This window comes from Melospiza georgiana, chromosome 22 (genome assembly GCF_028018845.1).
Source record: "Melospiza georgiana isolate bMelGeo1 chromosome 22, bMelGeo1.pri, whole genome shotgun sequence".
NCBI lineage: Eukaryota > Metazoa > Chordata > Aves > Passeriformes > Passerellidae > Melospiza > Melospiza georgiana.
Genome location: NC_080451.1, coordinates 10,182,513 through 10,196,155, shown reverse-complemented (window position 1 = coordinate 10,196,155; position 13,643 = coordinate 10,182,513). Strand labels below are relative to the sequence as shown.

At 43.5% G+C, this 13,643-nt stretch overlaps 1 protein-coding gene across 7 annotated transcripts in view; it reads left to right on the top strand.

Annotated features, from left to right (window-relative positions):
* KIF1B (kinesin family member 1B) overlaps positions 1–13,643 on the top strand; it is a 77,589-nt gene that overhangs the window by 53,720 nt on the left and 10,226 nt on the right. For all 7 annotated transcript variants that reach the window (XR_009115501.1, XM_058039263.1, XM_058039259.1 and 4 more), the window contains 13 exons: positions 786–904; positions 1,956–2,041; positions 2,188–2,317; positions 2,671–2,830; positions 3,453–3,543; positions 4,078–4,196; positions 4,718–4,773; positions 7,382–7,490; positions 8,059–8,125; positions 8,884–8,968; positions 9,231–9,336; positions 12,618–12,732; positions 13,264–13,397. Coding sequence is in view for 6 of the 7 variants with exons in the window: in XM_058039263.1 (XP_057895246.1) it covers positions 786–904; positions 1,956–2,041; positions 2,188–2,317; positions 2,671–2,830; positions 3,453–3,543; positions 4,078–4,196; positions 4,718–4,773; positions 7,382–7,490; positions 8,059–8,125; positions 8,884–8,968; positions 9,231–9,336; positions 12,618–12,732; positions 13,264–13,397 (1,377 nt within the window). In the remaining variant the exon portion in view is untranslated. The remainder of the gene's footprint in view (positions 1–785; positions 905–1,955; positions 2,042–2,187; positions 2,318–2,670; positions 2,831–3,452; positions 3,544–4,077; positions 4,197–4,717; positions 4,774–7,381; positions 7,491–8,058; positions 8,126–8,883; positions 8,969–9,230; positions 9,337–12,617; positions 12,733–13,263; positions 13,398–13,643) is intronic.

Genomic DNA, 13,643 nt, shown 5'->3' with positions numbered 1-13,643 from the left:
TTTGGAAACTGTAATTTCTAAGTGGTTGCACTAGAGTAGTGCTGTCATGTCTTATTTGTTATGTTCTGTTTTTTCAAAGAAATAAATCAAATGATCCTAAAGAGATTTACCTGTGAAGACTTTCAGTCTTCCACTATCTGTGCAATCAGTGAATCTTCCAAGAAACCTAAGTGATGACTTATGGTTTATTGTGGGTTTCTGGTTATTCTGCACACAGTGTTATCAAAGGAATATAGAAGAGAGAAAACATTCAGTCAGTGTTTTTAAAAGAGTGGGTTTATATGTTCAGTAAAAAATGGAGGCTGTGTGAGCACAGTAGATCAATTCCTTTTAAATTTATCATTTCCAACTACCTCATTCTTTATCATCAGTAGTTCCCTGATGGATTCTGTCAGCCTGCTAACAGCTCCATTCACAACTTCAGTGCATCTCTGGTTACCTTCCATAAGCCATCCTCTCTCCCTGTGTCTGTAACTCATTCCTGTGAGCCCTGGGTCCCTCTGAGCTCTGACTGAGAGCCTTTGGTGGCTGCCCTGGGCTTGGCCAGAGCTCTGTGTGGGCAGGATGGACCCAGGAGCTCCTGTGTGGGCAGGGTGGACCCAGGACCTCCTGTGTGGGCAGGATGGACCCAGGACCTCCTGTGTGGGCAGGGTGGACCCAGGAGCTCCTGCAGGTCTGGGAGATGCAGTGTCTGAGACCTGACTGTTGCAGAGCCAAGCCAAGCTGCAGTGGGGTTTGGCACGCCGTTGCTAACGCTGGCTGTGTTTCTGTCCTCCTGTCACCAGAGCCTTCGTGTACCTGAGCAACCTGCTGTACCCAGTGCCCCTGATCCACAGGGTGGCCGTGGTCAGCGAGAAGGGCGAGGTGCGCGGCTTCCTGCGCGTGGCTGTGCAGGCCATAGCAGGTGAGGCACTGCTGCCTTCAGAGCCAGGCTGGCAAACCAGACCATTCTCCTGATACTCAAACCCGAATCACCTTCGTGTTGCAAAGAACACTTGTTCTCTGTTGGCGTTGAAATTATTTCATTTGTTGTTTCACCGTATGGGCTGAGCATGAGTAAGTTTTGAACTAATGCTACTGAAGAAAAGATTTTAAAATTATCATGATGTTGTCCACTGAATTTTGTACCTGGCAACTAATGCAACACTGCTTTTTAGGACAGCGGAAGATCTAACTACTTTCAGAAAACTAAAACTAAAGGAAAGCTTTTTTTTCTGGCAACCAGTATAAACAGTGCAGAAGGGTACCTGGTTTGATCATTTTGGTGACCTGCATTAAAGTTAAATGTACCAAGTTTTAGCTGTGCTCAAACTATCCCTTTAAATTATGCTCAGAAATGAGCTCCTCTGGGGCCTGGGGAGAGCACGTGAAGAAGTTCCTGAACTGATGGTTTTCAGCATGGTGGGAACAGAAAGCAGCAGCAGTTTCCCCCTTCATTGCCTCACTAAAAACGTGGAGACTAGGAGCTGCTTTAACACAGTGTTTAATCACCAGGAATTCTTTTCAGAAGAGAGGAGTAGATATCCGGGGTGTACGGCCTCAGCAGTGCTGAGCTGCCATTGTGTGTGTGCCAGAGTTCACTGCAGGTCACTGCTCCGTCCCTGATGTTTCACAATGCTCAGTGTGAGGTGGGCTGCTTGGCAGGGCCATGCCTTAGCCATGCTGCTGGGAGCACAGATCCTTCCCATAATTTGCCCTTTCCAGCAGTGGCCAAGTGCCAGCAGTTCTTGCTTCTTTAGGTAGGGTAACCCTGGAAGCTTCACTCTCCATGGGAACATATAATGCAGCTCAGACTCTGAAGATGTGTAAGAATCACCCTGGCAGGGATTAAAACAAGTGAATTAAAATCTGGTTTAATGTGTACAAAAGTCTAGTTTGGTTTGGTTTCCTTAGCATTGACTGAATATTTCCAAATAAATATTTCTCTATGTTCTTTTTTCCCTGTGTTTTTTTAGCTGATGAAGAAGCCCCAGATTATGGATCGGGTATTCGACAGTCTGGCACAGCTAAAATTTCATTTGACAATGAGTATTTTGATAAGGTAAGAATTCTTAAAATTGATCTAGGTATCTGAGTGTAGTAGCTTGTGCTTCTAAATAAAGAACACATGTTGTGGGGAAATAAGGGGATGGCAAACTCAGAAAGTGCAGAAGTCTGTTACAAGCCACTGTTACATTTAATTTTCAGAGTGACTTTTCTTCAGTTGCCATGACTCGGTCTGGACTGTCACTGGAGGAGTTAAGGATTGTGGAAGGGCAAGGACAGAATTCAGAGGTTACCACTCCTCCAGAGGAGATCAACAGAATGAATGAGCTGGGTAAGCAAGAAATACTTGGTGTTTGGAGAACTTCTGGGAGATTTGTGACACTTTCAGTCACTCATGGAAAGGAGTTCTGAGTGTCCTTCAAGAGTGTCATGGTTAGAGAGAGGTGTTACCAGCGGGTTGAACGTGAGAGATCCTGGTTGAACATGAGAGATTCATTTGAAGAACAGTGCTGATAAGCTTCCCAGATATTTGGATCTTTTGGTTATCAGCAAATTATTTGGATTTAAAAGGGAAAAAAATGTGATGGGACTAAACTGTCTCCTGAAGAATTATTTCCAGAAAAGAAAGTAGAAAATAATGAAAAAAAAAATTATTTCATGTGGGATTTTTTTTTTCTCCCTAAGACTTGAAGTCAGCCACTTTGGATGGAAAGATGACTATGGAAGGATTCACTGAGGAAATTGGTGATCACCTGAAGCTGGGCAGTGTGTTTACCTTCCGTGTGACAGTGCTTCAGGCCAGTGGCATCCTGCCCGAATATGCAGATATTTTCTGCCAGTTCAAGTAAGAATTTGTCTTCACTTGCATTAGGCAATTAATGGTATAGAGATATGATGAGATAATGATAGGGAGAGCAAAGAACAGTGGGCAGTGGAACTCTGAGAACTTTTCAGATGGGAGGAGGTGTTGTACAGCAGAGAGAAACACCTTGTCCTTACTGGAGTTCTTGGTCCTCACTTTCTCTTAAGCAGATATCAAGGATTAAAGTTTTGCAGAAAGGAATTAGGAATCAAAGTGGACTCATAAGTTACTAGTTTATAGATATCTTGAGGTTTTAAGCTTTTAATGTGAAAAATTCAATACTAGATTTTACATACATCCATTTGAATGAAAGCTGCGTGACCCTGGAGGAAATCAGTACTTCTCAAGTGAAAGTGCTCTTAGGCTTGGGTTCTTAAGGAAGAGAATAAAAAGGAGTAATAAAGACATAAAACAAGTACCACAGTTGTGGTCTCACAAGACTATGGTATGCCCAGCTTTAGGCCATCACTCAACTGCTTCTAAAGTTCCAGCTAAATACATTTCTTTTAGGGTTTTAGGATTTCCTTTCAGGATTGGATTCAGAGCACAGCAATCTTCTTTAAACTATTCTGTGGTGGCTGATTTTTGGTTTATTTTTTTAAAGCTTTTTACATCGACATGATGAAGCTTTCTCAACAGAACCTCTCAAAAACAATGGCAGAGGGACTCCCCTTGGGTTTTACCATGTTCAGAATGTAAGTAAAGCTTCCTGTGAGCAGTAACTTCCTCTGTCAGCACTGGCAGTTGTGTGTGTCCTTCAAGGCAAGCAGAATTATTAGGAATAGACAGTACTAGGAGTGATCAGGTGAATGATGTAATCAAAAACAAAACCCAGAATGATTCTTTGTGGCAAATTTAACTCTTCCTTCACCTCTACTTCCTGCCATTGAATTCTGTGTTTCCTTTCCAGGATGAAAACAGTCTAGAGTTCAGGAAATAAAATATACATGTGAATAGCAGTGCTCATGATCTCAGATGAGCTGGATATATCTATTTTTATGAACTGTGTAATGCTTTGGTTACATACAGCCTCCTCTTCTTCTACTTGAAATGCCTGATACTGAGGCTTTAATTTTCTCCTTTCTTGGAGAGTAGAATTAATGCCTAAACCAGAAGAGAATGCAGTTGCTTTTCCTGAGAGTGACACTAAGTGATATGAAAAATACAGACTCCTAAAAGAGATTTCCTTTTTTTGAATGTCTCATTTTCTTTCCTTACCCTTGAAATAGATTGCTGTGGAAGTGACAGAATCATTTGTGGAGTACATCAAAACAAAGCCTATTGTCTTTGAAGTCTTTGGACATTATCAGCAGCATCCTCTCCACCTGCAGGGACAGGATCTCAACAGGTATTGGTCACTAGCCTGGCATAAAGGCACTTGGGGATCATGCTCGGGTTATGCAGTTTTTGTACTCCTGAAATTGTGCACCACAGCCTCAGAAGCAGAATCCCTGATGGAGGTGATTCTGGCAGATGCCTGTTTACCCAGTGTAGTGACTGATGGAATTGTTCTGCCCTGTCAGACATGGGAAGCTGTTCTGCCAGTGCACCCTGAAAACCCCCTGGTGATTGGAGCACTGCACTGGGAATACTGGGAGCTTCAGCAGGGATCTGTGAGCTCTGGGAAAATCTCAGCAGTACTCCTAGGGTTGGTTAACCTAGAATAGAAAAAGAGCACAGTTTAGTCTGAGAAGTGTGCTGAGCCCCCTTGTTTTCCTGACAGGGGAGATTTACCTGTCTTCATAGATTTGTGAGGATATTTTTAGAGATAATAATAGGTGTGTGTATACAAAGATGCATGTATGTGTATTTGTGTATATTTCTTATGTTTAACTGCCTCTGTATTGATAACTCTTCATTTCTCTGCAGCCCTCCACAGCCTTCTCGAAGATTCTTCCCTCCTCCTATGCCACTGTCAAAGCCAGGTGAGAACAGCTCTCTAATTCTGCACATCACAGGTCTGCTGCTGCAGGTGGAGGTTGTAGTGTGTTCCTGAGGTATGCAGGACTCCAAGAAATGTAAATGGAGTGAGTGCTACAGGGGGCACTGAATGGCTTTGCTGGCTCTCTGCCCTCTTTAGGTTTTATTTTTATTTCTTCTCAACCTCCTATGCAAGAAGTGCTGCTTAGTTCATTAGGGGGTAGAATTCCATCCCTGCGGTATTGACCTTATTCCATGAGATCTGGCTATGGCTCTTCCCCTGCTTACTGAGCACTTACTGACTGGAAATTTGCCTATTCATTAATTACTTCATCTTTTTGCTCTCTCCTGTTCTCGTTTAGTGAGTGAGTTTGTTGAAATGATTTTTGGTTTTCTTTGCTTAATTGGAATAATGCATGCTGAACTCTTTTGTGATTTTTTTTTTTCCATTTCACCTTTAATTTCCTCCTTCTCCCTCTTTCTCTCACCTGCATATTTCTACCATCCTTTCTCTGTGTGTGTTGCATTCCCTCTGCAGACCATGAAAGGAAAATTGAGTTGATTAGGTACCTTATGTCTGGCTATGTAAACGTGCATGTGCTGAACACGCTGTCCGAGCACGCCACCGTGCTGGCCTCCTCTGCCGTGGCTGCTTTCCAGGATGGAGCTGAGCAGCTGCCACCTTTTCTCTTTCTGCCTGTTCCCAGTTGTCAGAGTGAGCGGGCTCCTAAAAGAGATGGTTAGTAGCCACACTTGGTCTGTGATAGATGTAGAAGTAGTTCCAGAATGTGCTTCCAAATTCCTTTTTCCTTCATCATGTGGTAGTATTAGGAGTAGAGGCTGCCATGGTTGTGCTCATGGAAGGATGCTGTGCTTGAATTCAGGGCTCTTTTAGAGAGAACCATAGGGACAATCTGTAGATTCCAGTGTGCTGGGAGTCACAGGTTTTTTTGTGTCACTGCATCTGTTCCCTGAAACTTCCAGGACCTCTGATTTTTCTGTGCTCTGCATAGAGTTTTGTGATACTGGGATGAGAGATGCATATGAAAACACAGGCAGGTATAGAGGAAACATTCTGCTGTGTTCTGTATAGGTTTCCTTTTCACTCATCTTCCTTTCCTGCCACTAACAGTGCTGTTCCTCACTTCCATTTGTATTCTGTTTTATTTAACTCAAAAAAAAGTCATGCTGATTAATAATTGTACCAGAGCAAGTCTGTGAGAACATCTAGAATCAAGCTTTTATGTTTGGTTAGATGTGTCTTTCTGTTGTTTTTCTCTTCTGATACTTTTGAATGGCTCTGCTTGGCAATAACCTGGAGTGATTTGTGTGTTTGATGTTCCTCTGGCTGGAGTGAGTTCATGTGCAGCTGCATGAGAGGATTGGGTGTAAGAGAGTTACTACCCTTAGTAATGTATGGGAAGGTAAATGATGAGCCCCAAGCTGGCTGCCTCCCAGGGTGGAGCTGTGCTGTGAATAACTAATTCCTGCAAAATCTGTCCCTCTGAGGCAGCTGCTGTTTTACCCAGAAAGGAATCAGATCTCAGAAGAGAGCACCTAGGCACTCCTGTAGGGACCTGTTTTATCTGGGGGCTGTGATGTCCTTCCAGTCCACAGGAAATTCAGTCACAGTAGAAGCCAAAGGATACAGAGATGTAAAGGTGGGAGAACCTAAAGAATGTCTGAGCAAGGGGGGATTGAGTCTTGAGAGGTGGAAGGGAGAATAATTATGTGGCTTAATAAAAGCAGTGAGTTTGGTATGTGAAAGGAGAAAAAATGGAAGATCAGAGTGACAAAAATCCCAGTCAGAGTGTAAGGAACGAAGCTTTTAAAATGTTCCCATTTATAAAAATGTAATGAGTGAACAGATACAAGAAAGCATGTAATGGTAAGTAAAAGGTTTGGTGTGTGAGGGAGTATTAGGTTATTTCTAGAATTTAAGCTGTCTCATTTTTTTTTATACATGGTTTATCCCTGCATTTGAATGAAAGGAATTAGAGGGGATCTGGCTGGTTATACTCACTAATACCAAGAGATAAGGAGCCCAGAAAAATACTTAGGCAGGATTAGGGCTCTGGAATAAGTCTTGTTCTGCCTTTTTACATGTACAATATCTTAACCAAGTGATGCAGGGGTCTGGCAGTTTGTAACATGAAGAAGTGAAGACTGAAGTTTTAAGTTCTTTTCCTATTGTGTGGGGAAGGTGAAATGGGTACTTTATGGGTGAGTAATGCTGCAGATGGACAGACATCAGGAATTCTAAATCACCAGCTGTCAAGCCATAAAGCAACTGATGCACATTTGAGGAAACTTCTTCTCTGTGGAAGAGGAACTGTGTATTTTTCCAGGCTCTTTGGATGCACTTTTGTTCCATTATTTAACTTCAAAAATTTTTTCTATTCTTGTAACCTAGATTTAAAAAACACTTAGAGAAATAATGATTGTTGTAAGTAACTTAATTTTCATGGTAAAAGCTGTGGTCTGCCTACATACACAGAATATGTAGGACCTCTGAAATGGCACATTTCTGTGAGTCCTGAATAGGCTTTACTTGTTCAGCCTTTGTAAACCACTCTTTTTTTCTTCTTTCTTTCTTTTTTTTTTTCCTTTAAGTGCCAGCTACAAAGCTGAATACTATGAGCAAGCCCAGCTTGGGCCAGAGTGTGAGCAAATACGACCTGCTGGTGTGGTTTGAGATCAGTGAACTGGAGCCAACAGGGGAGTAAGTCCTATATTAATATTGTGATTAATATTGTGTTTCAAGAACCGTGGTTTATGAGGTTTCTGGGTTTTTCCCCTTTGTTCTGTTCAGACCAGGCTGATGTTTAGCAGTCACCATGGAAAGGGCCTGGCTGGTTTGTAGTGATGGGTGTCCAATCTGCTGGCAGTAGTTGTCCCCATCAGAAGGGACTAAAGTGACAGAATGACTTTCTTTCACGCTTTGAGGGGTCTCTCCCTGGTGAAGTTCCAGGCACAGGCAGCAGGAAAACTCCCCTGTGTAGGCCATGGGTTTGGGTTCTTTGGGACACTGGAGGCTTTACTCCAGTCACATAGCAGTCTCTGCTCAGTGTTCATCTCTGGACAAAGCTTTTCCCCTGACAGGTATTCAGGGTTCCATTGAGAGGTGAGTTGCAGTTTTCCATTGGTACTGGAGGTCCAGTGGGTGATACTTCCATGAGTCACTGATCTCTAATGGCAGAAGGAGCCTCTCTGGGGAGTGGGTAGAAAGACACTCAGGTGCCTTCAGCTGCTGCTGTGCAGGTACATGTCTGGTTCCCTGTCTCACACAGGTACATCCCTGCTATTGTGGACCACACCGGGGGCCTGCCCTGCCAGGGGACCTTCCTGCTGCACCAGGTACTGAGGGAGCTGTGGGACAGCAGGGTCATCTCTGCAGGGAGGGAGGGGGTGCTGCTGCCTGGCTGTGCCCTCCTTTCCCACACAGTGACAGGCAGCATGTCCCAGGCTGTGCTTGCTCTCTTGGCTTTGGGCTGGGAGGATATTGTGTGGCCCCAGGATATTGCTGCTCCTGTGCTTGTCAGTGGGCATCCCACTCAGGAAAGAGGAAAGCCTTTTAAAAAGCAGGAACCTCTGGGACCAGATTTGTGCCTTCAGTGTTCTCCAGCATCTCTAAGGACACAGAAGGATGATGTGGACTCAAATTCCATTTGCTCTCTCTCACTGCTTGTGGTTATGACACATAATCTATGAAGTGACTGTATCTCAGTCATCTTAAATTCCTCTTATAATCCTTAGTAATATTTTGTCTCTAGGTAGATGATTAAAATAACCCCAGATAAATATGGTTTACAGGTTTAAAGTTATATTTTTCCTACTCTGTCTTTGTGGAGTGAGGAAGGAGAAGCATTTAATTTCTTTCACATACGAGAATATAACATCCCCTTGAAGTGAATTTTAGGGCCCTGAAACAAAGAGTTGCTTGTTCAGTTACAGATAACATCTAATGATATTATTTAAATCACTTCAATGATATTAAATTATATTAATGATATAATTTTAATGATATTATTTACTTCACTTTTGCAGTACAAGTGCAGAATAGATGGTGTGTGTGTGTGAACACTTGAGCAGTGTTTTGTTTCTGACCCCCACAGGGAATCCAGAGGAGAATCACAGTCACCATTATCCATGAGAAGGGCAGTGAGCTGCACTGGAAGGATGTGCGAGAGCTGGTGGTTGGTGAGTCAATGCTTTTGTGTCCTGCTCTGTAAGGAAAAAAAACTATTGCTGGTAATTCCTCTTTGTATCAGACTCTGTCATTTTTATGAGCACTGCCTGTAGGAGGAGAATTTTGAAAAAGATCCAGAGGAAGAGCTTAAGTTTTGCAACTTCCATTTACAGCTTCTTGTTATTCATGTAGTGTGAAATTGTATTTGGGGAAACGAATTCCTTTTGTGTTGCAGTTTGAATTTTAATTGATTCCTCCTCCTTCCCTTTCTAGGTCGTATAAGAAATAAAGCAGAGGTAGATGAAGCTGCTGTGGATGCCATTCTGTCTTTGAATATTATCTCTGCAAAATACCTGAAATCCTCTCACAGCTCCAACAGGTAAGTGAATGAAGTGAGCCCTGCAGCAGGAATCTGACATTTATTTGACCTCTGATGTATTGGCAGGATGTTTGGAAAGCTGGGAATGTGGCTAATTATTAAATGTAGAATTCCATGAGCACAGAACACACAGGTAGAGAATGAACATCTCTGTCAAATCTTGATCCATGGGAAGGTTTGCTGACAATGCATCTGAATTGCTTTCCATGTGTATGCACCATATAGGGCAGGTGGAAAGGAACAGCTTAAGGGGACCTCAGGACTTAACCAAAACTTCTAAACTGACATCAAGGTTTGGTGCTAAAATACAGCATTGAAGACTCCACATTGTTCTGCTTCAGTGTCTGCAACCAAGTTGTAGCAAGGCAGAGGGGAGCATTGGGCACAGCCTCTCCCTGCTCTGGCAGCAGAGTCACTTGGCTTCTCCCTGGCTCTGTTCAGCTGGTGCAAAGGAGGAATATCCCTGGAATGGGGCTCTGAGTGCCTTTTTCCAGAGGGGAGGAAAGTTTGAGTCTGTCTTTGCTGCACCTGCTGAGTGCTGGAGGTAGGATCCTTCCAAGCACTGGAATTCTTTCTTCTCTCTTAGAGGCCTGGACTTTGAATCATCTGTGGCATTAAAGTGGATTTGGGATGCTGCTCCTGCCTAGGGGCTCTCTGCCACCTGGTGTCTGTAAAGGCAGGCAGGGACTGGGGGAGTGGCAGTTATTGCCTTCCACTAAGAAATGTGTATTTTAGTGTGTTTGAGTTAATGGATCAATGTAACTGGGAAACAGGGAGACTGCTGCTGCTTTCCTGTCTGATACTATTGGATTTGCAGTTGGAAAGCCCTGTGCTTTGTTTCAATAAATTCCTAAGTTCCTACAGAACTGTAGCTCTGTAGTTTGCTATAAGGTGGCAGCTTGGGTGAAGGATGAGTGGGATGAAGCTTTTGGCCATCTCATCCCAAAATGCCAAGGTTTGAGTTGTGGGATGAGTGCATGGCAGCATGGTGGAAGGGAATTGAGGCCCTGGTAAGGGATATGTCTTAATGTTTGCTCATTGTCTGCAGATGTGTTTGCTGCTTTCTGTGGGGTTTTTTCACTTTGTTTTGTTTCTTAGTCCACTTGTTCTGTTCCTCTCAGCTGTTGCTTTTCTGTTCTGCTTTTGGCTGCACTAACCAAAGCACTTTCTATGTTTTTACAGGCTCTTTCTTGATAAGGATATGCCTAGGTATTTTCTGTTTGCTTCCTTTATGCATAAAGATTCTTGAAAACAGAATGCTTTATGTCCCATTTGTATTGCTGCCACTTCCCTCAGCTTTTACTGAATTCTGTTAGCACAGCTCTTCCAGAAGTAGTCTTCCCCTTCCTCTTCCCTTTCCTCTTCCATTACCTCTTCCTCTTCCTTCCCCTTCCTCTTCCTCCTGCTCCTCCTCCTCTGTGTCAGAGGCTTATTCGGGTACAGTTCACTGGGGGACTTGTGAAGGTGAACATTCCTTCACATGTGAGAGTAGGAGAATTTCCTTTGTCAGTCTTTCTGATTTTCTTGGTGTGCCATCAAATATAGACCCTTTTTGTAGTCCTTGCTATTTTCTTCCCTTGTTCTGTTTCAAAGAGCTAAATTTGGAATTTCTCACTGTCTCTGACTCTGCAACGCTGCTTGTTTGAAGGACCAAGGCAAGGACTGAATTATGAGGTTCCTTGAATTGCTCTGATCAAATAGCAGTGGCTGCCATGTGACTGCTCTTCAGCCTCTGGATTTGCATATGAAATTTAACCCTGTGGTTGCCACTCCTTAGTTGAGCAGCTGGCAGAGGAGCCAGACATGCAGTGACTGCCCAGGCTGGACTCCTGTTTCACCCTCCCAGTGGGATCCCAGCCTGGCATGGCAGCTGCACAGTCTGGGGCACTTTGCACTCTGCTTTCTGTGCTCTGCCTCTGCAAAAGAGAAGAAGAGCCTTCAGTGCTCCCAATTCCCCACCTTTCACTAATGCTAAGATCCACTTCAGAAGCAGTTTTAACCTGTTTACATTTAACCTGTAACATTTAACCTGTCTCTCCTCTATCCCGTGCTTTGTGTGTTCCGTGCTCCCTTTTCCTCCTTGTGCTGTTGGCTGTGCTGAAAGGAGTTTGCTCACTTCTGGTTTTTGTCTCACTCTGTAGCTATTGCAGCAAATTCTGGTTTGGACAGGCAAAGCTGTGTATATTCCCCTTCCTGGCTAGAAAAGATCCACTAAAATCCATAGCCTCAAAGCTGTGCTTGACTTTGTCTTGGTGTTTGTCTGAACATCATTTTGCTCCAGAGGGTGCTGGTTTCTGCACTGAGGAGCATTTACACCTGGGTCCTCTCTCCATGAGGAGAAATCCTGTTTGGCAAATGGTGCAGAACTGATCCCGGGGCTACATACAGTGCTTTTTTTCTTGTTTCTTCCACCTCCACCCTGCTGTTTGTCCTTTGTCTTTAATTTCATCTTCTATTTTTCTGAGTTGGGAATTAGTACAGAAACTCTTTGGACATATAACTTATTTTAAAAAAATAATATACATGAAGCACTTTCTTGCTTTTAGTACTACATCATTTGGACTCAAAATGGGATAAAAATAGCAAGAGGATTTGGGAGGGAAATTATATAGAGGTGATGAAGAATGAACACCTGTTTCTGTCACCAGTGTGGAAAGATGTGCTGAGTTCCTCAATAGGGGCATAGGTCTTCTTTCCAAAGGGACCTTCCTGAAATCAGTTGCTGCCTGTGAGAAAGGAGAAAGCTCATTTCCCCAAGCCCCTGCTAGAGAGGGGAGAGTATAATGATGCCTTTGGATGTGGTGATTGAGCTGTGCTGTGTGTGATGCTGTCTCTCACTTTTTACTTGAACCTTCTGGATTGCTAGGGTAGACCTGTGGGAGCTTTCATCTCCTCTCTTTCCTTATGCCAGACTGAAGAAATGTCTTACAGAAGTCCTAAAATATGGTGTAGAAAGAATATTCCCATATACTTTTAAGATGGGCTGAATTTCAGCAGTAGAAATTAATTTTCTCTGTTTAGAAACAACTGTTCAGTGCTGACTTCCCTGTAGAGTTATGACAGCTTTTGTTTTCTGCATTCCCTCTTTTCTCTTTTAGATGAGTGCTCTCCCTAACAGGCAGTGGTCTTTATACCACACTGTTTGGGGTAGAAGTAAATGATCTTGGAAATAAAGAGAAGGTTTTTGCTTCAAGTATTTGTTATCCACATGACTGGAGGATGATATCAGAAAGAGTGATGAGGAACTCTTACTAGTGACCTTTTGCTGTACTTCTTTCCAGGACTTTCTACCGGTTCGAGGCAGTTTGGGACAGTTCCTTGCACAACTCCCTGCTCCTCAATCGAGTGACACCGTATGGAGAGAAGATCTACATGACCCTTTCTGCCTACCTGGAGGTGAGACACCAGGGCCTTCCTGCTGGCTATAAACTGTTTAAAACAGGACACAGGGTGTACCCAAGAGAAATGGATTCAAAAGTGATTTGAATGCTGAAGCCAGTAAGAGTATTTATTCATTTCCTGAGGACAGGGTGGAAAAAATGTAGTCATAGTTAACATCTTGATGTGAAGGTATTGGTGCCTTGCAACACAAGAGATACTGGTGGTCCTGCCTTTTTGTGCCTTGTTTTATCTATCTTTGTATCTGAAAATCCACTGGAATCAGTGAATATTGCTGTGTAAGTGCTGGTGTTACAAACAGCAGCTTAGCTCTTGGCTTGTGTGCAAGACACTGTTGTTTTGTCTAGTAAAATCATTTCTTGGGATGCATCAAGAAATGTGGCAGCTCTCTTTCACAGACACACATGAAAACTCTTCACCAAGACCCAAACAAGAGCAGACTTCAAAAGCTGTCCCAAAAGCTAAGGGCAGCAGTGTAACTTGGCCCAGTTGGCTGCAGCCATTCATTCCCTGCTGGTGTTCCCTCAGCTTGACCACTGCATCCAGCCCGCTGTGATCACCAAGGATGTGTGCATGGTGTTCTACTCGCGGGACGCCAAGATCTCCCCGCCGCGCTCCCTGCGCAGCCTCTTCGGCAGTGGCTACTCCAAATGCCCCGACGCGTAAGTGCGGTTACGCTTCTGGTGTTGGCCTCTCTTGTCAGTGTTTGTTTCCCCTTAGAGGATTTAGTTTCGTTTTCCTAATTGTTTTCCTTGAACCTTTACCTACTCATAGGTTCTCCAGTCTGGTTTTGAATGTTTTTTCTAGCATTCATTTCAGTGGAACTCTGATGGCTTCTCTCTTTACTGGCCTCTTTTCCATATAAACAGAGCTGGGCAGAGGGATCCCTTTTTCAATTTGCATCCTGA